This window comes from Lepisosteus oculatus, chromosome 23, assembly GCF_040954835.1.
Source record: "Lepisosteus oculatus isolate fLepOcu1 chromosome 23, fLepOcu1.hap2, whole genome shotgun sequence".
Lineage (NCBI taxonomy): Eukaryota > Metazoa > Chordata > Actinopteri > Semionotiformes > Lepisosteidae > Lepisosteus > Lepisosteus oculatus.
The window spans coordinates 4988163-5011186 of NC_090718.1; the positions used below are offsets into that span (position 1 = coordinate 4988163).

General features: G+C 54.0%; 2 protein-coding genes across 6 annotated transcripts; both read left to right on the plus strand.

The window, feature by feature from the left end:
• The first annotated feature begins 296 nt into the window (after positions 1-296).
• On the plus strand, positions 297-9317 carry LOC138224568 (interleukin-18-like). The gene is made up of 7 exons (XM_069182466.1): positions 297-407; positions 3917-4068; positions 6198-6298; positions 7313-7324; positions 7797-7928; positions 8271-8410; positions 8737-9317. Exons 2-7 carry the CDS (start codon positions 4058-4060, stop codon positions 8950-8952), a joined length of 612 nt encoding a protein of 203 aa, XP_069038567.1. The 5' UTR covers positions 297-407; positions 3917-4057; the 3' UTR covers positions 8953-9317.
• A 2145-nt stretch (positions 9318-11462) lies between these two features.
• On the plus strand, positions 11463-21862 carry LOC107075709 (interleukin-18-like). Of its 5 annotated transcripts, none has more exons than XM_015337814.2 (6): positions 11463-11926; positions 14808-14889; positions 15316-15327; positions 16755-16892; positions 20619-20752; positions 21008-21862. In XM_015337814.2, exons 2-6 carry the CDS (start codon positions 14817-14819, stop codon positions 21233-21235), a joined length of 585 nt encoding a protein of 194 aa, XP_015193300.2. In that variant the 5' UTR covers positions 11463-11926; positions 14808-14816; the 3' UTR covers positions 21236-21862. The 5 variants fall into 5 exon arrangements, with proteins under 5 accessions (XP_015193300.2, XP_069038571.1, XP_069038568.1 ...); XM_069182470.1 differs by lacking the exon at positions 11463-11926 and adding an exon at positions 12162-13068; XM_069182467.1 differs by lacking the exon at positions 11463-11926 and adding an exon at positions 13082-13650.
• The last annotated feature ends 1162 nt before the right edge of the window (positions 21863-23024 follow it).

Below are 23024 nucleotides of genomic sequence, written 5' to 3' on the forward strand. Positions count from 1 at the left end.
GTCATAAATGTCTGTGCACTGCTATGATAGAAACAATAAAACATCATTAGAATTGTTTGGGTGAGAGACATTATCCAATCCGTACGTCTACGTGCTGTATGTGTTTTTGTTCCCGTTTCACCGGGAATATTAACAGACCATAAGGGCGTCTGGTGTTTAACAGGTGTTCACACAGTCGGAACTCGGTTTGGAGTTGAAACCGGCGGCGTCGCCTCGGCGAACACGCGAAAATGCCTCGCGCCCACCCTCCCAAAACGCCACGCCGGGGCTGACGTCACAGCGCCTGCCCCATAAAAGCGCCAACGCCGGCTCGCTGCGAGGAGAAGCCCGGCCGCGGGGTGGTGACAGCAGAGGACGGCGAGCGCTGGCTCCCCGGCTCGAGGGAACAGGCGTGTTTACACGGAGGGGTGAGTCCGGGCCGCGCCGCGAATAGATACTGTTGATAAGATCGATCCCGTGAGGGGACCCTGCAGTGCAACGGCAGCTTAGCACAGTGTAATGATACACGAACTGATACAATGATACAACAACACAATACAGTCAGTAGAGTCTGAGAATGCGGAGAGATCTTACTGGCAGCGCCGGGGGAGCAGGGGCTGGGTTTCTTGGAAGTGATGGGTTTAAACCGCAAGGCGAGTTCTGTGTAACTTTCCGCAGAGCAGGCTCGGCGCTCGATGTACACCGACCGCTTACTTAACAGGTTGCACAAGTCGAAATAAGACTAGCCCGTGATGTCAGAGAACCTGCAACCGGCTCTCGTGTCTCGTGTGCTTCATCTAGAAGCAGGCGTGCACGTCTCGCCCCTGCTGCTGTTGGCGACGATGACGAGGACAATAAGAACCTTGCTGGCGGACCCTTTTCTCCGAAGCGAGTTCCATTTGAACTACATCTGAGCAAGCCTGGGGGGGGGGCTGTGTGCCTGTTTCCACGCGTGGGCGCAAGGGGCGGCTGAGGATGTTGCAAGTCCCCGCGGCTGAAGAGCGACGTGCTCCCGTCCCGAGGAAGGTGTGACGTCGCCCACGTGACGTCATTCTCGCAGTTGACAGAAACGGGATGGAAGAAAATCAAAACAAAACAAAACGTACAACAGTATAAGTAACCGAGATAGAAATGTCAGTATTTCTGCCAATAGGCCAGATGTTTCACCTGACTTTTCTTCTGTAGAAAGGGTGTGAAAAGAATTACTAGGAACTGATTTTCAGACCATTGCGGATGACGCTTAGTAGCAGAAATGTCGGATAGAAAACACTGCGGGTTTTTACAAGCCGCCGGGAGCGGGATCGGTGTGTTGTGCTCCAGCTCTTGAGCCGTTGTGGCTTTCTCGGGGCAAAACCAGGGCCTGCAGGCGCTGGCTGGAGAGGCAATGGGAGTACTGTACTGTATTAAACGTTTCCTGCGCCTCCCTGTGGTTTCCGTGCAGTTTCTGCGCCCCACGGCGTGCGTGGACGAGGCGCTGTGATTTTCACAGCTCGGGGGCTGTGCTGGGCGGGCGCTGGCTCCTGCGCTAAAGGGCTTGTGACTGGAAAGGCGGTGCGGTTGGAGAAACTATTGGACAGACCCCGTCAACCTGAATGGAGAACTGCGCCCGAACTGTCCCGAGCCCGTCCCTGCCTCGCGCCTGCTCCTGGGAGCGCGGTGAATTCGTCCCGGACTGGAGACGTGCAGTTCTAGGAATGTCTCTGCTTCGACAGTCAGCATCAGCGTTTGTATGCATGAATGTTGTTGGTTTTTTTTTTTAAATCCTCCCTTTTTACTTGAGAGCTTGCATTGAGGAGAAATGGTTTGCTAAGAGCCTCTTTCGACTCACTTCGATGTCAAAGACCGCCGGTAGGAGTGACCGAGCAGGCGGGCCCGCGGGGGAGCTGGAATGCGCTTTGGTTTTGGCCTTTATCCAAACTAAATATCCGCGCGTTTGCAGCGTGAGAGAAAATCCGTTGGCGTCACTGCTCTTGCAGTATTGCGGCAGCCCCGTTCCTCTTTTCAGACCGGCTTAGAATGGGGTTTCGGAGCAGCGCGGGGGAAAGCCCCTCTCGTGCGGGGGGGACTCAGTCACAGACCCCAAACCCCCCCCCCGGCCTCTGCTCCCAGCGCGCGCTGCTCGGACCGTTCCGGGCGCCGACAGAGCCTCCTCGCTGTCGCTCAGCACGTGGCGAGACCACCTGCGTGAGCCGAGAGACGAACGGCTGACAGGAAGAGTAATAATATTAACAACAAGAACACGCGGCTCGGAAACCACTCACCTAGCTTCCTGCCCGACGTCCTGTGCAGAATTCAGGTCATCGGAGCCTCGCTGCCGGGAATCAAAGCGCCCCCTCGCCCGCCGGGGGTCGGCCGACTGATTCGTGTCGTGCGGGCGACACCTGTCCCTGCGTGGTCCAGGCAGACCCCTGGGGTTCGGTGCCCCAGAGCTCAGGGGCTTGGGGAAGCAGAAACAGGACACGGGCGGAAGGCCTTTATCCCATCAGGCATTGCGCCGAGGGAGAGCTGCGCTCTATTCTCGCGCTCCTGTGCTGTTTTACTCCGCTGTGCCTCAGTTTCACTGGGCACAAGGAGCCGTGTTCAGAAATGATCATTCCTCGGCCCCACTGGCCTGATCCCGCTGGATGGGGGCGGTACAAGAAGTCACACTGTGGACCCCAGACCCGGAGGAGGGATGATGTCATCGGGATGCAATTAATCTCCGACAGCACAGGATCCACGCTCCCGAAGAACGGTCATTTCCACTGGGTTAGGATCAGTGACGGGGGATCCTTTTAAAATGCTCGGTGTGCACGCACACACACACACAGTACTTCACTTTGTGGGGCGGCTTGGGAGCTGGAGGAACCTCGCAGGCCTTGCGTGTGGAGCCTGCATGTTCTCCCCGTGTCCGAGCCAGGCGGATTGGCTGCAGCGCCCCCCCGTGCGCTCGCTCGCTCCCTCGCTCGTGTCCCGAGACGGACTGCAGTCCTCTCCGGACAGTTTTCCCTCCCTGCGTCCTCTGCTTCCGGGAGAGGCTCTGGAATCGCCGGGACCCTCCGAGCGTGGGTGGATGGATGGATATTGGAAGAAAAACAAACCCAACAACAGTGTAGTGGATTGGGTTTGGCTTCTATGAGTTCGGGGTTGTTGAAGGGTCACCGACCCGACCAGCACCCCCAGCTGGTCCTGTGACCCAGAGTTCAACTGGCTGCGGACTCTTCCAAGCCCGACTCCCTTCCGCCCCACAGCCGAGCCGAGTAACAGACGGCGATCTGCAGTCCGCGACGCCCTCGGCCCAGAGCGCCAACGCCAGGCCTGCACTCTGGGCAGAGTGAGCTGGGCGCTCGCAGAGTCGCGGCTGAGGCAGGGTCTTGGAAAGCGCCAGCTGGGGGGATTTGAGGTGATCGTGGACGCTCTTCACCCGTGCAAGATGTAGCTCCGGATTGTTAAGACTTAAGTGCACGTGTGTGTGTGTGTGTGCATGTGCGCGTGCGCGTGTGAAAAAAGGTGTTTTCGTTCCAGACACGTTTTTGAAGATGTTTCCCCCCAATCCATAACAATAAAACCGCAGTGCCGGCCCTGCGCAGGAAGCAGACTCTCACACGTGGTTTCCCAGCCGCCCCACACAGAGCTCGCGGCCCCGCCCCCACCCCGAGTGACCTCAGGAATCGCGGCGGCGGCGGCGGGTTACGAGAAGTACGAATTACATCACCGTTTTCAGAGCCCAGCCCTGGGCAAGTGGGGGAAGCCCCTGCGCTGTCGGGGAGAGGAGTCGAACCTCTCTCGCCCGCGGAGGCGCTCGGGACCGCTGGCCTTTTCCTCGGGGGGGGGGGGGGGAGGGCTCTGCTCTGCTCCCTCCCTTCGATCCCTCGCTGCCGACGGAACCGGAACCAGAACCGGGCTCCTCACTGCCTCTCGTTCGTGACGTTTCGCGCCTCTGTGGCTCTCTCTGCAGTTCGGGCCTGGGTGGAAGTGCCGGGACGCTCCCGAAGGAACAGGGCCTGCCGGATCCCGAATCCGCTCTCTGGAGCATCGCCCTCCGGATTTGGGGGGGGGAGGGGGGAAACATCGGCCCCCCGTCTCTCGGTGCCTCAGGATGTTTCCCAGGTGAGTAGAGGCCGCAGGGCGAACCTGAGCCCCCCGCCCCACCCCCACTTTCCAAAGGGCCAGGGTGCAGCTGACCGAGCAGAGCCGAGTTCTGGTGGACCGGACCGGACCGGACAGGCTGCCTTCGGCTTTCTGTGCTCTGCAAGGTAGCTGCCCTCCTGCACTGTTTACTCACGGCGTTCCTGTGCTGTTTGTTAGCATTTTCCTCCACTGTGCCTCAGCTTCACTGGGCTTAGTGCACGTCTCTCCAGTATAAAGGCAGCTTCTCAGTGGCTGGGCTGCAGCCAGGCTGGGTCACAGCCAGCAGTGGGAGAGTTCTGGCGGAGAGAAAAGTTCAGTCGGTTCTCCGGTGAAAGTCCGGGACTGGAAGCGTGCCTCATTCCTGCTTCTGGTTTCTCAAACAGAAAAGGAAGTGCGATCGGTTTCAAATGTAAAAAGGGCACAGGGGTGACTTTCCTGTAAAGACCAACGGCCGATCGCTTCCTTTCCTTGGTCTGCGGCTAGTAGTGTTTAGCAGAGGGAACTAAACTAAATAAGGACAACATGGCCGTACTGCTCTCTGAACGTTCAAAGAGTACTTTGTACCATCGAAGTACATCGCCAGCAGCCATATCACCCTGCAACTCACCACTGGCAGCCCCCCTGGAGCTCAGCAGTGTGAGCCTGGCCAGTACCTGGATGGGAGACTCCTGGGAAAAACTAAGGCTGCTGCTGGAAGAGGTGTTAGTGGGGCCAGTAGGGGGCGCTCACCTTGCGGTCTGTGTGGGTCCTAATGCCCCAGTATAGTGACGGGCACACTACACTGTAAAAAGGTGCCGTCCTTTGGATGAGACGTAAAACCGAAGTCCTGACTCTCTGTGGTCATTAAAAATCCCAGGGCGTTTCTTCTGTGCGCATTGAGATGAAACGGCATCTTTCTGCCAGGAATCGCGGAAGATTCCCTTCAGCACAGTCCCCATGAAAGGGCACCCGCTTGGGGGCGCTCGTGAGCACCAACCCCTTGTGAAGCATAAAATTACACATGGGGACACCCCGAAACCTCGCAGGGGCCAGGCGGGCACCCTCGCACGAAGGGCATGAAATCGCAAGCGCGGTTATCGACACCCGGCACGCGGCCCGGTCTTCCAGGCGCTCGGTGTTTTAGGGAAGCAAGTTCCAGGGATCAGTCGGAAAACACGCAGCAGCAGAGCTCCGGAAAAGCAGTAATTCACCTTTGCCGGACAAAATGTCCGTTTGAAACGGATTGTCAGGCTCACAGTGTTCAAAGCAAAGTGGAAGGACACGTGAAGGTAACATCAGCGTGCCTGCTTCATCAGCGATTCCTCAAGACTGCAGTTACAGCTCCGCCGGGAGCCCTTCGGACTGGTTTCCTCGCACCACTGCAGCAGGGGGTGTCCTGCCCTGGTCCTTGGGGGGGACCCTCTGTCCTCTGGTGCCTCTTCATCGCAGGCCGCTGGATTCCAGTTTCCCGTTGCCGAGATTCGATCTCCCACTCTGGCTGTTTCACCTGGATGTCCGCGGCGGGGGGGACAGCGACTCACTTGGCGTCTGTGGCTGGGCTCAGGAGCCGACCCTCCGAAAAGCAGCCATCTGTGGGGTTAAGGATTGTGACTGAACACCACTACATCAGAATGCTGCCCCCCCCCACCTAAAAGTCACAGTACAGGCCTTGCCAGCTGGGTCTGTGCCCTCCCTCTCCGCACCCTCCTCCTCATCGCTTGGTCCACGCCTGCTCAGATGATCTCCGACCCCCTGGACGGGTCACTCCCCCCTCTTTGCTAGGGGGACCCCAACTGTGCTGTTCTGATCTCTCTCAGATCATCTGGGGCGAGGCCCATGGCATTGGGCTGAGCGGGGGCTCTGTGGCTCAGGATCTGCGCCCGTGGCTGGAAGGTTGCCGGTTCAAATCCCGCGGCCGGCAGAGGAATCCTACTCCGTTGGGCCCCTGAGCGAGGCCCTGAACCCCAACTGCTCCAGGGGCGCTGTAGAAATGGCTGACCCTGCGCTCTGACCCCAAGCTTCTCCCTCCCTGTCTGTGTGTCTCATGGAGAGCAAGCTGGGGTCTGCGAAAAGACAAATTCCAAATGCAAGAAACTGTATTTGGCCAATAAATATCCTTCTCTCCCCAGCAGCAGCCAGGTGACGGAGCCTCACCTCGAACCCGTGGGCATGTCTGAGTTTCAGTGCATGGAGTTCGCTGCCGTGTTGGAGAACGAGATCTTTTTCGCAGGTAGGCGGACGAAGGGCTAAATTACCCATCTGGCCTGTTTGATAGCTGGTAGTTCGTTGATCCCAGGTTCTCATTTCTTGAAACAAACCAGCCACGTGGCCCGGTAGCTTGTCGCACACTCCCACAACCCTTTGCGTAAAGTGATGCCGCATGTTCTCAGATCTAAGTGCACTTCCGTGTAACTTCCACTTAGTGGAGGAATGAATTGCAGAGGGGTGGGGACGGTACCCTCCTCGTAAATTTTAAGAACAATCATCGTGGGGGCATTTTCAGGCACTTTCGAATTGACACTCATCACTAGTCTGCCAGTAACTATAGCACCCTGCAGTCTGGGGGTGGAGGGGATCCCCATGACCTGTAAAGAGCTTTGAGTGGAGTGTCCAGAAAAGAGCTCTAGAAGTGTGAGGAGTTCTTATCATGGTCAGTCAAGCACTGAGGGAGAAGAGAATGCACACAGGAGAGCTGCAGCGAGCGGCTGAGGCACGGCTCCGATCTGCGCGCGCATGTCAGTGCTTCTGGTGTTGGTGTGGTGGCACTGTGGCTGAGGACCTGCGCCTGTGAGGTTCGTATCCCGCGGCCGGCAGAGGAATCCTACTCCGTTGGGCCCCTGAGCGAGGCCCTCAACCCCAGCTGCTCCAGGGGCACCGTATAAATGACTGACCCTGCGCTCTGACCCCCAGCTTCTCTCCCTGTCTGTGTTGAGGTTGAGGTATGCAGAAAGACAATTCCTAATACAAGAAAATGTATAGGGCCAATAAAGTGATCTTATCTTCAGCGGTACGTGTGTGTGTGTGGGACAGGAGGAAGAGGGGGTCATTAGCCTCGTAGTAACCAAGAATCTGCAGATGGACACGGACAAACCAGATTCCCGGGAGAGAGAGAGTGCGTTTTATGGGAAGCCCTCCCTGACTCGACAGCCTTTTCAGATCCTGCACAGGAAGCCCTACTCACTTTGTCTTTTTTTTCCCCCTCCTTCCTGCTGGTGCTTGCTGCTCTCGCTGCTGGCCTCGCAAGCTGAGGACCAAGGTAATGTATGAACTCTCCCCTCCCCAGCCACTCCATCCACAGCTCAGCCACACCAGCCCTGACCCCGTTCCATTAATTACTATTAATTAGATTCAACTCCAGCCTCCATTACTCAAAGAGAGCGGCCATTTCTTTCGAGAAGTGCAGGTTTGGTAGATCAGCAGTGATCAATGATCTGAGCGAGGGGGAGAGCCGCCTGCCTACACGTTCCCATGCGCGCACTGAGGGATCGTAGACCTTTCTGCAGTAGGTGACTGCAGGTCCCCCTTTTTTTTAGAAACAGGTTCCCACGGGCTCCTCGGAGCCTTTCCAGATTAAAAAAAGAAACGGAGATCTTCCTTTAGCACGCGCGGGACTCGAGGCCCGGGAGTATCAGTCAGCAGTCGGGAGCAGGGTGGCTAGCTATCCCACGCCACCCTGCGCTGCGGTCAGGCTCCGCCGGAACTAAGACCGTTTCTCCGCTCGCCCGCAGACATCGAGGAGGACTCCTTCAGGAGGATGAACAAGTGCCTGTCCCGCATGATCCGGAACAAGAACCACCAGTTCCTGGTGGCCGACCAGGGCCTGGTCTTCGAGAACGGGCCCGTGGACCAGGCACCTTTCGGTAACGTCCCGTCGCCCCATCCCTGTGTGTGCTCCGACTCCCGCGCCCCTCTGTCCTGCTGCTGCGGGATACAGAGACCAGAGCCCACGCAGCTCCGATCCCTGTGTGCTCCAATTCCCGCGCCCCTCTGTCCTGCTGCTGCGGGATACAGAGACCAGAGCCCACGCAGCTCCGATCCCTGTGTGCTCCAATTCCCGCGCCCCTCTGTCCTGCTGCTGCGGGATACAGAGACCAGAGCCCACGCAGCTCCGATCCCTGCAGCGTGCAGGGGACACGCTGAACAAATCTTCTCTGTTTCGGAGTCCCGCGTCTCCAGAGGCCTGTGTTGTCTCTCCCCCGCAGACCGGCGCTTCTCCATCGAGATGTACGGCACCACGGAGTGCGCCCGGGGCGTGGCCGTGGTCATCCGCTTCTTCAGCGAGGGCTGCTGGCACGTGGTGCGCTGCACGCAGGAGGGCAGCAGGAAGAAGGTGGAGGCCTCGGTGAGTGGCCCCCGGGGGCCCCGGGCACGGGGTGGGGGGAAACGACACCGAGAGGCGTGGCCAAGCCCGGCGGCCCCCCCTCCTCCCTCGCTCCGTGTGCGTGTGGCGATTTCTTTTCCTCTTTCCTTGAGATGGGGTGGGCACGCGCCTGGAGAACCTGCCTGGCGTGGGTGGGGTTTGGGGGGGCTGAGATGGGCAGGGGGGGGGAGAGATCCAGCAATCCAGCCCAGGTTTGTCCTGGGGGGGGGGAATCTTCCGGTCCTGCGATCCGAGTCTCCCTTCCATCCCACTGACCTGCGTCCCGCCTCTGCCCCCCCCCTCCGCAGTCCGAGCAGGTGCCCGACTACGTGCCCGACTCCTGCAACGACGCCGTGTTCTTCCTGCAGGCGGTGGAGGGGCAGAGCAACAAGTTCATGTTCGAGTCCTCCAGGTGGCGCTGCTGGTTCCTGGCCTTCTCCGCCGAGGGGGGCTTCTACAAGCTGGTCCTGCAGCCGCGGGCGGACGAGGTGGACGAGCGCCAGCTCTTCACCCTGGAGAAGTAGGGTGCGCCCCTCTCTCCCGCCGCCGCCGCCCCCTCGGGAGGCCCCGAGCACGCGCGCCCATCAGGCCCGGGTTGACCGGAGATCACACGGCCCTTTTCGGAGCGGGCCCAGCTCTGCGGTCAACCCCTCCTCCTCGGACTGCTCGATACTCCCACGGGTCCTGCCCAGGCCGCCAGAGACACATCTCTCCCGTCGGGCCCCGGCCCACATCCTGCGGGGGGCTCTATTTTGAGCTTGTGACTTTTAAATTATTGTTTGACCTTCTTGTTCTGAAGAGAGTTTGGATTGGTTTATTTTTACCGTTACTTTTCATTTACCACTCTGTACATCGAGCTTGTGGCGCCCATTAAATATGCTGAGAGCCAGCCCTGCCTGTGTGATTGGTGGTTCGCCCAGCCCCAGTGTTTAAAAATCCAGCCCGTTCTGCCCAGCCGGTGACGCTCCGGAGCTCTAGACACACACCGCTCATTCCCAGAGGAATCCTACAGCTACAGCTCATCCAGGGGGGCCCGGATCGGCTCCTGGAGATCTCTAGACTAGTCGATCCAGCTCGGCTCTCGTCCGAAATCCGGCTCCTTCCTGCCTCCATGTCACGAGCCTGATGTGGCTCGTGAGCTCCTGGTGCCCCTACTCGGACCTACGCAGGCCTGCAGCCCCAGTGCCCCTCCAGAACCGGGCCTGGGCACTCCTGCGTGGCTCCAGTGTCCACAGTGAGGCTCTGCTGGACCTCTGCCACCCCCCCGCGAGGTGGATGAGGGGCGCCAGGGCGGCTGGCCGAGCTTACAGACCAGGTTAGAAGCACCGGGCAAACGGAGGGCGCTGGCTCCGAGCTCAGCAGGCGGGAGAAGCCGGCATTCCCCAGACTGGGAAGCAGCTGGGAGCGGTGGTCCGGCAGGAGATAGCCCCCAGGCTGCCTGGGCCCCTCGGTCGCGCTTCCCGTGGAGGCGGGAGGCAGGGGGGGACATATCCAGAGCTCCGGCCTGGGAAACCAGCCAGAACGTGCGGCTCACTGCCTCAGCGCTGGGCAACCAGCTGGCAGGAAGGGAGCCCATCCTCTGCCCTGCCCGAGACCGGACACGGACGGCCGGCTCTGGGAGCAGACACAGACTCTGGGTTTTTCCCCCCCATAAAAGCAGGATAAAAGGCCCTCATGTCCCGGCCAAATTTCCCCCTGGTGTCAGGAATCCCCGATGGAGAGATACGAGGATCCTGTGCAGACGCAGGAGAGGGTAGGCAACGTTGGGGAGCTGCAAGACGGGAGGTAACTGGGGTGATCCGGGAGAGAATCTGGAAGGGGCCGATTCTTCTTCTTGGAAGGCAGGCGTAGAGGTAGGGTTACGAACTCTCCTCTCCGAAAACGGGGGGGCTGGTCTGCGGTGCCGGTTGGCGAATTTGGCCTGGCGCCGGGACGACCTGGCGAGAGCAGTCCTCGCCGTTCTCCGGGTCCTCTGCAGCTTGGAAAGATCTTGGCGCACCAAGGGGCGACGGGGAAGGAGTCCCAGGAGATGGGAGGATCATGCTTCCTGAGCCAGGGAAGACCCCGGATTACTGGGCAGGCAGGCGAGTCCAGGAGAAGGAGTGAAGAATACCTCCGCCGGGTAATCCGTCCAGGAGCGAGCGGTGATCCATCCAGAGCTCAAATGCAGACAAGGGGCGAGACCGGAGCCAGGGGGATATTCCACTTCTTAGCAAAAGTGGTGTCCACAAAGTTCCCCGCGTCAACAAAAACCAAAAGGGGGAAGGTGGAAGTCAGTCCAAGAAACTTCGGCCGGGAATAAAGACCCAGACAAGGTTTGAGGAAAAAAACAGCACTACTGACTCCAACAGTATTCGGCGGAAGGGTTCGAGAGGCAAGCAGAGAGATGATCAGGTGCAGCGCAATACAGACACAGTCCCTCCCGGCGGCGCCTCTCCTTTTCCTCCGAGGACAGGGGTGCATGAGGCAGAGTGGGCACCGTGGGGTGTAGTACCCTCGGGGACGCCCGGGACTGCTTCCTGGATGACTCTCTGCTCTCCGCAGCCGAAGTGTCCAGTTCCATCACCTGAGCGATCGCCGCCCAGAGAGACAGAGCGCCAGGTGGTCCTCTAGTTCTTCCGAGAGACCCTTAGAGGAAAAAAAAAGTCAAATCGGGGCTTCGGGGTTCCAGTCAGACTCCGTGGCGAGGGCTTGGAATTCGGGCACATCCTCACACAGTGACCCATCACCCTGATGAAGCGAGGACAGCCGGAGATGAGTCAGGCCCGGGTTGACCGGAGAAAAACCTGTGTCTGGAGCCGGTCTGCAAAAAGCTGGAAGATCGGCAAACTGAAAACTTCCCCTAGCAAGCAACACAGCTGCCCAGGCCAGAGCCAGGCCTGTGCGCAGGGAAAGGGCAAAACCGATCTGCTCCCGGCGAGAGAAAAAAAAAAGCGGTCGGGGTGCAGCTGGATAAATAAAACCCCTGCAGCCCGCGGCGTTGCCGTCTTCTCTTTCCGGGACAACAGACAGTGAAGTTACGGGAGGGGTGGGCGGGGCCACGGGGGTCGGTGCGGGAGCCGGAGAGACGCGGTTAGAGAGAAGCTGGAGCGAAGACTGAAGCTGGGGGAGAGCTTGGGAATGTGGGGTTTGAGAAGTGAGCGAAAGGCTTGAGGGTCCGCGGGATCCACCTCTGAGGCTCGGTGTCCTGTAGGGAATCCCCGCTGGAGAGAGACGAGGATCCTGTGCAGACGCAGGAGAGGGTAGTGAGCACGACGGGCGAGTCCAAAGAGCGATAGAAGCGAACAAGCCGAAGCAAGGGGCAAGGTCGTGGTCAAAAGGGACAATTTGAGTCGTAACCCGCAGAGAACACAGGAGGCAAACAGTCCGAGACGAGAGGCGGGGGTTCAAAGTCGAAAAGGCAGAAGGGGAGTCCAGAATCCAGGATAAACGAGGCACGGAAAAACCGCCAGGTAGAGCTCTCCAGGAGCAGACTCAATACCGAGCAGCGGGAAACAGGTAAGGAGGGTCTTAATAGCGCGGCGTGCTTGTTAATAATAACCCGCTGCTGGTGCCGATTAGATCGCTCAAGAGGTGGTCTCCGCTGGCCATCTCTGAACTGGCTTCATCACTCTGCTCTCCTCCCCACTGAGAGCTGGTGTGTGGGGAGAGGACTGGAGCATCATCCAGGTGGGGCTGCACACTAGTGGGGGTGGAGGGGATCCCCATGACCTGTAAAGAGCTCCAAAGAGCTTCAAGCAGGTGCGTGCTTTCTGTGTTTTACAAAAGCAGTTTAAAAGGCCGTCATCTGCAAAACGGGATGATGCTGGAGTCACCGAGTAGGGGTCCGAGCAGCGATTGCAGCCCCCCGTCTTCTGAAAATATGGGGAAATATTGTCGCTTTCCACGCAAAAGTCTTTTGCGAAGGAAGCCAGGGGCTAGGTTTAGAAAGCTAAGATCCGGCAGACCCCGTGTTACTGGGAAGCGCCCTGTCTGTGTGTCTCATGGAGAGCATGCTAGGGTCTGCGAAAAGACTCGTTCCTGTATATTGTATATGGCCAGACAGTGGTTTGACGAGTGGCATGCACCAGCCAGGAGAGGGTTAACTGTCTCTCTGGGCTTCAACAGTTTGGCTGGGGTCTCCTTCTCCCTTAAACTGGCGGACCCGACCCCTGTGCCTGGTGCCCCGTGCGTTGCGAGCTCATTCCTCAGAGCGGACGGGCAGCTCACCCGAAAGCAGGCACTCGGACAGGGGTGTGTGTGTGTGTGCGTGGAGAGATTCGCGGTAATACTCCCCCACCGCACGTGAAGTACACAAGGCCGTGCTCGGCTCACCTCAAGCCCGAAGAGAGTTATTCATCCAGGCAATACGAGGGCCTTTAGAATCGCCAATACTGACATGCAGGTAACAATAACATGCGCTAACGCACCCAACACACACACATTCTTCCGTCACACAGACTCTTGGTATCGGCGCCATCTGCGGGTAGGAAAAGGTCACTTCGATTGGCGTGATATTTTTTTCCCCGTTGAGTTCAGGTTGCAGAGGGTTCTTGGCATCAGTCGTCTCCCTCTTACAAATCAGATGGTTTTTGCGGTTTAGAAGATGTAGCCTCTGAGGGCTCAGCAGATGAATACAGCTGTGGCGTCCACATTACTCAGTAAGTATCTGAGAACTCAGGTGGAGTTAATAAGACTCTCGGACACAAAAGCTTTATCATCATCGGAACCAGGGACACGGAAGCGCTGGACTGGATCCCCGCGAAAGGTCGCCGGCGTGAATTATCCTAGGACTGGGGGAGGTGTAAGCTGGGGCCCCACCACTCGTTTATGCTTACGCTGTGGTTCTTGAACGTCTAACCAATTCTTCGCGGTGAGCAGTTGGGGAACCAAGGCGCACTGCTAGATCGCAAACATCTCAGCTCTCCGACTCCTCCTCCGCCCCGAAACTCCGTCCTAATTCAGACTCCCCCCCCCCTCGCTACACACGACCAGAACACACGGGACAGGAGGTGCCCCTACACCTCCTGCAGCGACACCTCCGTTCCCCCCCGACCCGCCGGCTCGTCGAGCGCAGTCTCCGCGTTAAACCGCCGCACCGCCCGGGCAGAGACAGCGCCCGGGTCCCTCCTGCGGCCGCGGCTCCGCTTCGCCTCCGACACACCAGGGCGTGACGGGCGCGCAACCGCCGCCTGACCTCGCCGGCGCTTCTCGGATAAATCTTCCTTCGAGGTCTTCAACGGGTAAGGCGAAGACGCACGGTTCGCCGACGCCTCCCACTTTGCTTAGTGGATATGCAAAACAGAAAACAGAAGTGAGAGGAGCCTGACGGAAGCGGGAGGCATTTTCCGCCCAGGTACGGGCGCCGATAGGATGCTGCCAAAGGGCAGCGGAGGGAAGAGGGGAAATTGTTCTTAATATCTGAAAAAACACTTTCCCGAAGACTGCGCAATCTTTTAATATCGACGCGAAGGGGTGAGTTAACATCACCATCTTCATAGTTGGGCACTCGACGTGGCTTCCCAACACGATTCATAGTGGGGAAGTGGGACTTTCTGATGTGGACCTCGGGTTTGCGGGACTGTGAAAATGCATTATCGCGTACCTGCAGCACGTTAGTCAGCGATAACCCTGACAAATATGAGCAGCTTTGAAGCAGGAGCGAGCTCAGCAAAGCTCAGAGAGGCGCTGCTCGTACCGAGAGCAAGTGGGGTTTTTTACAAAAAAGAGCACATCCGAATATTGACGAAGGAGCCCTCCCGTCTTTTTTTGTTATGTGAATACGGCGGCTTCTAACCATAGACATAAACTTGGACAAACATACTGTATATTAACTGGATCCAAAAGTAAAATGTTGGAGCTCGACCATATATGTTCAAGGTCGATGCTGGCGTTAGATAAATAACAATGGTGTTTCGTCAAACTTAGATACCTGCACCGAAACGAGTCTGCAGCTCCTTTTCAAGCCACGTGGTCTGTCATTGCGGTTGAATGTGGTAGTTGAAAAGCCAGCTCTAGCGCAGGTCCGTAATGGAGGGGACTGGTCTGTCTAAAATGTGCCTAAAGCACAAAACAGTCTAGTGTTTTTCAAACTGTGGTTCAGGGTTACAGTTTCCTCAGTATGAAAATACCAGCTAGAATAATAAAGACTTGCCAGATGGGTGCGATGCAGTTTTGGCACATTATGCTTTCTGTAGACCCTCTCCTGAAGTTTCATCCTGGGACAGAGACCGACAAGCAGTGTGTCCCATGACTGGAAAGCAACAGCAGACCAGGCTTACAAAAATCGGAGGCTTTGAGACTTGCAAGAATATCCTCCTCTCCAGTATCGTGATTTGCCGACACGTTTGCCCCGTGTTGTCAACGTGCCCTAATACTACGTCCATTCCTGTCGATTCAGGTTCCAAAGATGAGCTGTTTTCCAGTCACAGGCGAGAAAATCAAGTTTGCTCTCTGCAATGATCAAGGGGTTTTTTTTGAAGGTGAGGAGGTCTCAAAAGTGCACGGAGTCCGGGGTTGTTACAGTTAACAGCAACACGTGTTTTTCTTCTTTTAATCATTATTAATGGTTTGTTATTTTTAGATGCAGAATTCAGAGAAGAAAATAACCACAGACACGCACACACAGGACACATGCAAGCACCTGCACACCAGCACACCAGAACACACGCACACACCAGAAACACGCAAAGACAGTCACACCAGACACACATGCAGAGACACCAAACACACAGACACATGCAAACACACCAGACACAGACACTCAGTCACACAGACCTGCACGCAGACACACAGGACTGGTCGGCTCTACTGACGATGCGCTGACCTCTTCTAGCAGTCCTGACACACTGCACTAACTCTCTCTTTCTTTTTTGCCGGTATGCCGTGTTTCCTGCCTGCTACACAAGGGGAAGACAATGGTAAGGATAGAAAAAAAGGGGCCACAGTGACTGAAAAGATGAGGGCACAGTTAGTCTGTTTTACACAAAGGGTGGCCGGGGTGTGGAACAAGCCAGCTGGCCGTGACGCTGAAAGAGGCCCGAGTGTCAGGTTTAAGAAATGGCTGGGCGAGACGCTCGGCTCAGCCGGCTGTTAGCCTCTTCTTTTCGTCCGGAAAGCTTTGTATGATCGCTGCCTTGGTCTAACAGGAACTGAGAATCAAATACCCCACATCGACCACTTGCAATCAAGAGCCCTGCACTGCCAAACAATGCAAAATCCACAGCCACAAACAACAGTGGTAATAATACTCAGGATCGTATTGATTAATATTACTGGTTTAACAATAAAATACTGCCGACTGTTCAAAATACAGATGATGGACCTGGTGTCTTTCTTACTTGGCCTGCCAAGCAGCCGTATCAATTAGAGCACAGAGAAAAGCTCTACAATATGCTCACATTCTGTGCCTGGAAGAATAGCCTTTTGCTGTGGATCTGGGAGAACATGCTTACTGTAATAATAGTACTGTAGTATAGTAAGTTGGCAAAGGATCACACTGCAGTATGTCCCTTTGGGCCACTTGACTTGCTGATTACACTCTCTTCTCTCAGTGACCGACTTGTTTGCGTGTGATCTTCTCTATTCTCCTGCCAGGTTTGACTTCACAACCCTCTCCACTTCTCACTTCCTGAGTGGCCTCTCTGCCTCCTCCCCTCTCCCAGCTTCTGTTCTCCTGTGCTCTTTAATCTTTGCTGTCTGCCCAGTCTTTCTCACACCTGAAGAAGGCTTCACAGCCGAAACGTTGGGTTTTCTGTCTTCTCTTTTCAGCACGGAATAAACCTATTGCTTGCGCCTTTGCAGACTACGTGCCTGCTGACGCAGCTCCCCACCTGATTACACTCTTATACTTTTATAACGTTTGGGAACCTTTCTTGGCCACTCGGTTCAGGCTTAAATATTTACGTGATGAATTAAACTTGCCTGTGTTACTATGAAACCCATGTGTACCTGAGCAGAGCCCCCTTTACTTCTCTTTTTCTCAGTTTGTATTTTCTGTGTCCGTCGTTATGAAAAAAGAGAGGTTAACAGCTTCAAGAAATACAAATTGATCGGATGGATCATAGTACTACATTAGAGTTGTAGTCTTTTGAATGTAGTGCTGACATTTGCACCAACATGAATGTGACTACTGACAGTATGGCTGGACAGCTTGTTCCACACCCCCACAACCCCTTGGTGTAAAGACTTTCCTACAGATCAAGGCTGGCCTTGGAACTGTTTCCCCTATGGGACAAGGCAGCCCTCAGTGACAGGGCCTTCGTCAGGGGCTGAGACAGAGGTGTATTCGAAGGCTTGGACAGGGTGTACATAGTCTCACGAAGATGCCTCATGTTTCTGCTCTCAGGCGCTATGGAAAGTGACAGCTTCATGTCTTCAGACAAAGCGGACTACTGCTTCATCCGCAACTCCAAACACATGTTTCTGGTGGTCACGTCTGAGTGCCTGCACTTTGAAAAAAGAACTACAAAGCAGTGGAAATCTGGTAAGTCTGGATTCACTTATTTTAGTAACTTTTGATCTGCTTTTATTTAACTGCCAGGTAAAAGCTCAGTGCTTTGCAGTGATGTACTGACTGCCACCAGAAAGCAAACACAAAGTCAGAGAGAACTGAATCTTCATTTTTTCTGTAAACGTTATGAAAACGCTTTACACTGAAACAAATTTCTTCAATTCTGGCTCGCCAGTCACACCTTCTACAGAGCTATCACAGACACACCCACACAAAGCATACTGGTTTTCAATTGCTTCTATCCTTAGCTAGAATAATTCAGCTCAACCGCAGTTATTCTCAGGTGTGTGCCGCCTCAGGCTCAGAAAAGATTAAAGTGGAATGTCCCAACATTCACTTCGCACAAACCCCAGCTGGACCACTCCCAGGTACTGTGTAAGAACACACAAGGCGTAGAGTAACAAGACACTGGGCACAGAGTGACAGTGATCGAGACGCAGTGTAGCAATGCACAGGGCACAGAGTTACAATGAACAGGGCAAACTGTACCAATGCACAGGGCACAGAGTTACAATGAACAAGGCAAACTGTAGCAAAGCAGAGGGCACAGAGTAACAATGCACAAGACGCAGTGTAGCAATGCACAGGGCACAGAGTCACAATGAACAGGGCAAACTGTACCAATGCACAGGGCACAGAGTTACAATGAACAGGGCAAACCGTAGCAATGCACAGCCACATAGTCCCAATCAATAAGACGCTGTGTAGCAATGCAAAGGGCAAAGAGTCACAAAACACACAAAACACAATGCACAGAGCACAGAATCACAATGCACAAGATGCAGTGTAGCAATGCACAGGGCACAGAGTCACAATGAACAAGATGCAGTGTAGCAATCCACAGGGCACAGAGTAACAATGAACAAGATGCAGAGTAGCAATGCATAGGAGACAGAGTCACAAGATGCACAAGATGCAGTGAAGCAATGCATAGGGCACAGAGAAACAATGAACAGGGCCCTGTGCGGCAATGCACAGGGTACAGAGTCACAATGAACAAGATGCAGCATAGCAATGCACAGGGCACATAGTAACAGTGTACAGGATGCAGCATAGCAGTGCACAGGGCACAGAGTCACAATGAACAAGGTGCAGTGAAGCAATGCACAGGGCACGGTGTCACAATGAACAAGGCGCAGTATTGCAGTGTGTGATGAATTCCACAGTCCACAACATATGAGGGAGGCAGGATGCCTCCAGTTCAACAGTGCACGTTTCGGTGGTCTGTCATGGTTATTGGCTTTCGGAGCCCCTCCAGGCGTCTTTGAGGTGCCAGTGGCCCCGCTGTGGAGAAGCCAGCACAGTCCCAGGACCAGTCGGTCCCAGAGGAGGGACCTTCAAGGCTCTGCCCCTCACTGTCTGGCTTCCCTTCTCTGTGAGACACACGTCAAAGGTCTCCTCAGAGATCTCAAGTTCAAGTTTGTTGATTTTTCATTCCAGACAGGTATTCTGTGGAAAGAAATATCCTTCCTCCTGGTCCAAAGTGCAAATACAGACAGGACAGACAGACCACTGACAGACATTGGAGGCAGGATACACATAGTGCAAGGTGCAAAGTGCAGATAGTGCAAATTACAAAGCAATACATAATACAATATGCACAACACACTGATCTTCTGGTGCGAATGACCTGGCTTAACTCTCTTACATCCAGATTCAAACAAAACTACACGAATCAACTTGCCCTTAGAGACTTGGGAGCTTCCCAATGTCTAGAAATCGACCCTCGTGACGAATCAGATCCTTCAGTCAGTAAAAACGAATCCTGTGGAATGTGCGATCACCTGGGCCAAACAGATCAGTTCCTTTTCCTGCAGTGGCCTTCCAGTCCCACAGGATCCTGATCAGGCTATCAAGCTAGGCATGTCCAGTTTTCACTCCCAGAGGAGGCCTTGGTCAAAGCCTTGGCCTGCTCCATCAGCAACGCACACTGTAATGATGCACAGGGCACAGTGTAGCAATGCAACATGTAACAATGCACAGGGCACAGTGTAGCAATGCAACGTGTAACAATGCACAGGGCACAGTGTAGCAATGCAACATGTACAGTAACAATGCACAGGGCACAGTGTAGCAATCCAACATGTACAGTAACAATGCACAGGGCACAGTATAGCAATCCAACATGTAAAGTAACAATGTACAGGGCACAGTGTAGCAATGCACAGTGTGCCAATGCAAAGGGCACAGTGTAGCAATGCACAAGATGGGCGGATCAGTATCACATGCCTCTATAATCGCCTTCACCTATAACCTACCAGCCAAACACCGCCTAGCAACCCGGAAGTCCATTCACAAACAAGGTGTTCGAGACTGACTTCCTGACTCCGAGATGCAGACCTGGGGACTTGGTGGCCCGAGCCGTGCACGCTGTCGTAGGAAAGCACCAAGAATCACAGACGGTTCCTTTCAGGGCACATAGAGCTGCGCGGTAAAACCGGTAAACCGCGGTCCTTTAGTCACGCGGTACGTACCGTGGTACGTTTTACGCCGTACCGGTTCGCTCGGTAATTTCCGGCAATGTCCGTTAGCGGATTTCTTTTTTCGATTTTAACAAAGATTTTCCTCTGTTTACATTCATAAAATCCAATCTGATCCAAAGAACAAAATGACTGCGATTAAATGTCGTTAACTTTCAAAGGGTGAGAAAAAAAAGGCATACTAAAAGTATTTCCCCGCATATCATTGGCTAGTATAGTACGTTTAGAAATATGACGTAATTTCGGAAACCACGCAGAAATAATCGCAGCTGATTGGTTCAGAACGACCTTGACTTTCACCAATACGGACATTCCCAATGACCCATTGAACATGTGCTGTTTTTTCTAGTTTTTCTGATTCTACTGTAGCTCTAGTCGGGAAGGAAGTCTGGTCTTGATCATGTTATTAATTCCATTACTACCATTAGACAAGCTCAGAGTTTTTTTCTTTTTTTGCAAGCAAGATTGTCTTGAGCTGTTTGAGTCAATATAGAATGTCGTATCCCGACACTGTTTTAAACATAAAGTTGACGTTCACAACTTTATGAAACACGTTCAGCATGTTCGATTGCCCTCGGCTATTTCAGCAAAAACGTCAAAAAATCCTCAAGATTCTTTGACGTTTTTGCTGAAATAGCCGAGGGCAATCGAACATGCTGAACGTGTTTCATAAAGTTGTGAACGTCAACTTTCAAGCACCTGTCAAATCTGGAATTTTATGTTGTTATCTTGCTAAGCCAAATTAACCTCTTATACCTTGTGGGGAAAAAAAAATGTAATCTTTTAAGGCCTGACAAAAACGTGCATGCTGTTAAATTGTTCTGTTACACTGTTCAGTGTTATTTCTAGTTCTTTAGTTCCAATGAAACAACAACATAATTTCCATGATTTATCAATCTGCTTTACTAATCATGAAATCAAACTATGAGAGAGTCTCCATACATAAACATGCAAAATAGTCTGCAGTATACTGCAGTACATGCAGGAGTTCAGATTCTGTTAACAGCAGTGGCACCTCGAGAGCCGGGACCTAGGGGTAGGGGGGGGTCTCCTTTAGCTCACTCGGCTGGCTCCTGGGTTCTCGCCCCAGGCGATGAGCCGGGACGAACCGGCGGGGTGGAGCGGCGAGGGCAGTCCGATACCTGTGGACACACTTTGACCCCTCGTGGCCGGGACTGGGGATCCCTGTTGCAAAAGCCCACTGTGTTCTGTGTCGCAGACGACATGAGGTTCCTGCTGAAGGTATTCAACAACACGGAGGACCACAGGGACATGGCCGTGGCGCTGGAGTTGCACGGCGAGGGGAGAACACGAGCGCTCTACTGCAAGGAGGAGAGCACCGTCGCTTACAAGGTGAGCCTGGGTACCGTACCCATCCAGCGTAAGAGCTCGGCTGCAAGCCTCCTGCGGTTCACAGTGTGAGCCGATCCCAGGATCCCCCTCCTGACCGACTGTGCTGTTCGCTTCACCAGCACAGTCGGACAGCTCGTCCCGGAACCCCGCCCCTCCCTCACAGCCACTAGGTGAACAAAAACTTCCAAAAAGGAACAGAAGTTTTGGCCAATGCACGCACGTTTCCTCCACTAACCGCTGCCTTCGCTGTTGCAGGAGACGGCCTTGGCCGACACCATCCCCGGAGACTCTCACGAGAGTATCTTTTACCTCAGGAGGATCCAGGACAACACTTTCACGCTGGAGTCGTCAAAATACAAGGGCAGCTACCTGTTCTGCTACCAAGATGGCCCCTGCTACAAACTCATTTTGAAGAAGATGACGGATGAGGTAGATGAAGGCCAACACGTTACAATAGAATCGTGCTCGGATGAGGACCCATGAGTCAGAATTCCCTGTCCGTGCGGGAACAGTACCCCCTCTATTGCCCCCAAGTTATTACACTTGTCTGGTTTGAAATGAATTTTTAGTTGCTTTTGGATAAGGGCAACAATTAAATCAATTCACAGAGTGAAATTAAGGGATTAATTTATTGATTAAATGCCCTGCACAAGTTAAAATGAAAGTCTAGAAAGAAATGTAGATTTCAGCTACTCATGGGAGATTCCTCTAGGCAGGAGTATTTGGGAAATAAGTATATTCTCCAGTAACATGAGCCCAAAAGTAATAAGGAATAAAGAAGAAATAAATGGTGTTTTAGTAGTGTGGGTCTCACATTTGTGGCTCCTGATTGTAGCCTTTTTATGGAAATTATTCCATAGTTTGTGCTCAGAAAAAGAGATTACTCTTTTCTGTCAGAACAGGCTCGTGGTTTCCTCTTCAGAACGAAGTCTTTTTACAGGTCTAGCAGTCCGTTTAACTGCAACATACTGTATGCGAGGCATTATACGGTTTCAAAAATGTTTTTTAAAACATTCTTTCCACGATGTGTGATCCACGCCGTACAATGCACAGCATGCGACTGACGCAGGTTTTTTTTTGCCGTTCAGCTTGATTAAATATTTAACTCTGCCAGTGTCTTTGCTTTTTGTAACGCTGCCAAAAATAGCATTCCCCCCAATCAAAACTCACCCACTTGAAATCCGAGTCTCATTGGGAATGCCGATTTCCTAGCTGTGCTCCCACATGACTACTCAGAGAAGTAACAAAGCAGACAGAATGCAAGAATGTTGTAGCAGCAGAATCAGTCATGACATTAAGACATGAGCCTCTGCAAAATGAAAATGGGATGACTGCGGCTAGAAGGGAAAATGACTCTGCCTTCAGCATTCCAGATATTCCGGATTCATTTTTGCCTGAATCTATAAGGGAGGAACCTTAATTCGGAGTCAAGTCAAATCGAACCAAACAGGTGTTTTCGAAAGAGCTCAGGTGTCATACTGGGGGTGTGCCTGTCACCTCCAGCCCATGCTGCTCTCGGTTCTGGGGGGCTACAGTAGAAACAGACACAGAAACAGCAGGGCATGATGCCCTCGTTCAGGAACTCAGCAGGGCGGAGGCCGTGACATGTCTCAGGAAACAGAACGGGCCACCCAGCCAAGTCGGCTGAAGAGAAGCCTTTGGTTTTCTTTCACGATAGGAAACCTTAATTAATAATAATAATTGCTTACACTTATATAGCGCTTTTCTGGACACTCCAACCAAAGCTCTTAACAGGTCATGGGGATCCCTCCAGCCCCACCAGTGTGCAGCCCCACCTGGATGATGCTCCAGTCCTCTCCCCACACACCAGCTCTCAGTGGGGAGGAGAGCAGAGTGATGAAGCCAGTTCAGAGATGGGGATTATTAGGAGGCCGTGATGGGTAAAGGCCCAGGGGAAATTTGGCCAGGATGCTAGGTTTACACCCCTACTCTTTTCGAGAAACACCCTGGAATTTTTAATGACCACAGAGAGTCCGGATGAGACATAAAACCGAGGTCCTAAGGACTATACTGGGGCATTGGGACCCACATAGACCGCAGGGTGAGCGCTCCCTACTGGCCCCACTAACACCTCTTAACAGCTTACAGGCCCCTGCACTCCAAGTCCCTGTCCCATCCGCTCTGACTGGGACAGATGCCAGTTCCCCGTCACAGCTCAGAGTTAAGAGGAAGCTACTGAAGAGGGGTGAATGACTTTCACTTCCCTCTCCTGCCTTTAGAAGGGTGGATGGAGGCTTGGCATGGTACAAAA